This window comes from Tupaia chinensis, unplaced genomic scaffold (assembly GCF_000334495.1).
Source record: "Tupaia chinensis unplaced genomic scaffold, TupChi_1.0 Scaffold149964_1, whole genome shotgun sequence".
NCBI classification, from domain to species: Eukaryota; Metazoa; Chordata; class Mammalia; order Scandentia; family Tupaiidae; genus Tupaia; species Tupaia belangeri.
Genome location: NW_006209805.1, coordinates 1,144,673 through 1,146,948, shown reverse-complemented (window position 1 = coordinate 1,146,948; position 2,276 = coordinate 1,144,673). Strand labels below are relative to the sequence as shown.

The 2,276-nt window shown below is 68.2% G+C and overlaps 1 protein-coding gene across 1 annotated transcript in view; it reads left to right on the top strand.

The window, feature by feature from the left end:
• Window positions 1-271: 271 nt before the first annotated feature.
• TCF3 (transcription factor 3) overlaps window positions 272-2,276 on the top strand; it is a 27,812-nt gene continuing 25,807 nt past the window's right edge. The window contains exon 1 of the mRNA XM_027769571.1: window positions 272-1,093. Coding sequence (XP_027625372.1) covers window positions 1,022-1,093 — 72 coding nt within the window. The 5' untranslated portion in view covers window positions 272-1,021. The remainder of the gene's footprint in view (window positions 1,094-2,276) is intronic.

Here is a 2,276-nt window from a genome sequence, read left to right as displayed (position 1 = left end):
CCTGTTTCTGCTCCCCCGCTCCCCGAGTTTTGTGTCAGTCGTTTTCGGCTGCCCCACAAGAAAGTGCGGTTTGTGCCCCAGAAGTCAGTTTCGCACGCCCTCCAGGGCGGAGGAAGCCGGGGGAGGGGCGCGCCCTGCACACCCCGGAGCCGGCCCGGAGGGGCTTCTCCCCTGCCCCGTGGGGCCCTCCAGTCCCCTCTGCAGCCTCCGAGCCCGCCCGGCCGGCGCCCTCTGCCCCTCTGGGGGGGCCTGGCAGGTGGGTCCCCCCTCGGCCGGGAAGCTCTGGTCGCGGGCTCCCCTCCCCCAGGGGCGGCCCGAGATGTTTTCAAAGTTGCTTGAAAGTGATTCCCGGATACATCGTGGCAGTAGAGCCACAGGGCGGTTTTTTAATTCGGTTGCGTTTCTGGGGGACAGGAGGGTTTGCCTGTGTGCAGGGACGTTTTTGGAGGTCTCTGCTGCTTGTTCCACACCCCCAAAGTCATGAAGCCAGGAAGGCGTTTGGCCCCCTTTCTGACTTTGGGGTCTCTCTGAGTTTGGGGATGAGGTCTTCACGGTGACAGCTGCTGGGGCGGTGTCACCAGCTTTCTCGAGGGCCACCCCTCCCCTCCTCTTCTCCCCCAGAGCAGCCCAGGGCCACGGAACCGCGGGGAGGGAGGTGGGAGCACTCTGGCCTTGCCCTGGTGCGGTTTAAAATGTGCACTGTGGTTCCCGGGAGCGAGGGGCTTTCTGTCTGTACCCCTCCAGCGTGAAGGCCCCGTGGGGGCTCCGGGACGGGCTGCAGGGACCCACACCCACACCCATGTCCCCACTGTCCTGCTGCAGGGCCATGAAAGACTGCGTTTGGGAGCCCGCTCCTGCAGGGGCCTCTCGGAATCCAGGCCCGCGGGCAGTCAGGGCCGTCCTTCTGTGTGGCCTCCCATGTCCGTGTGGCCCCGTGTGTCCATCTGACCTTGCTTTTGTCACGCAGGGCCGCCGCTAGGCCAGAGGAGCGTGCCTGCACCGTGGCCACAGCGGCTGGAGAATGAACCAGCCCCAGAGGATGGCGCCCGTGGGCACGGACAAGGAGCTCAGTGACCTCCTGGACTTCAGCATGGTGAGCGGCCCCCAGCCCTGGGCGGAAGGGCATCCTCCAGCGGGCAGCGCTGACACCCAGCCTGGGGGCTTTGCCTACCTGCAGGATGGCTCCGGCCCACCCCGTACAGATGGGGAAACTGAGGCGGGGGGTTGCCCAGGGGCTCCGGCTTCCTGGGTGGGGGCAGGGGCTTGACGCCCGCCTTCGGCCCTGAAGCCCACGCACTGGGCACGCAAACTGGCATTGCCGCTCCAACCTGCAAGGGGGACCGTCGGGGTCAGTTGCTGGGTCGCGGTGCGAACGGTACAGACAGGGCACGCAGCGAAGCAACACCGCGCTGGCCGATGGGGGGCCTAGGGGTTGGGAGGGGGTGGACATTGCCCTGGGGCTGCTCCGTGTGCCCGATGCCCTGGTGGTCGCATGTCGCGCTCGGGGTGGGTGGGGCCTGAGTAGGAGCGTGGCCTGCACCACCCTGTGGCCTGCGCTCTAGCTCCCAGCCAGGGTCCTGGTGGGGAGGTGGGGGCCGGGGGTCCCCGCTGCCTAGCCCGTGGAGGCACCTGGAGGCTCAGGCGGCCGGCCGGGCTGAGAACCGAGCACTCCTGTGGGTGCTGGTGGCCATCCCAGGACCCCGGGGCTCTGCCTGCCCGTGGGTGTGGCTGGCGGGGTCCCTGCCCTTCCTGCCCAGCTCCCTGGACCCCCTCCTGCCCTCCGCCCAGATCCCGGTGAGGAGGGCGCATTTGGCGTTGCTGCCCCCTCCCGGCCCAGGCCCCGAGGGCTGCCTGTCACAAACAAGTCGCCAGCCGTCCTGCACCACCTGCGGGACAGCCCGCGGCCCGGAAGGATCGAGCGGGCTCCCCACCGTTTATTTTCACCTCCCCGGCTGAGTGGCCAGGGCCCGTGGTTTCTGTTAACTGGCAGGTCACAGGCTAATGGGCTGGAACACAGCGGCTTTTGGGGCCCTTAAAGTGCCGTGGGCGGCTGCCCAGGATCCCTCCTCGGCAGGCTGGGCGTCGGAGAGGCCACTGCCTTGTCCGCCCGGGTGTCTCGCAGGGAAGGGCCCGGAAGGCCTTAGGCCCTGACGCGGCGGGCTGAGCGCGCGGCTGGCCGCCTGCAGAGGCCCCGGCATCCTCGGTTTCACAGCGACCACGTGACAGAGCCTTGGGTCCGTTTCACAGAAAAGAGAACCGAGGCTCGCAGGGGAGAG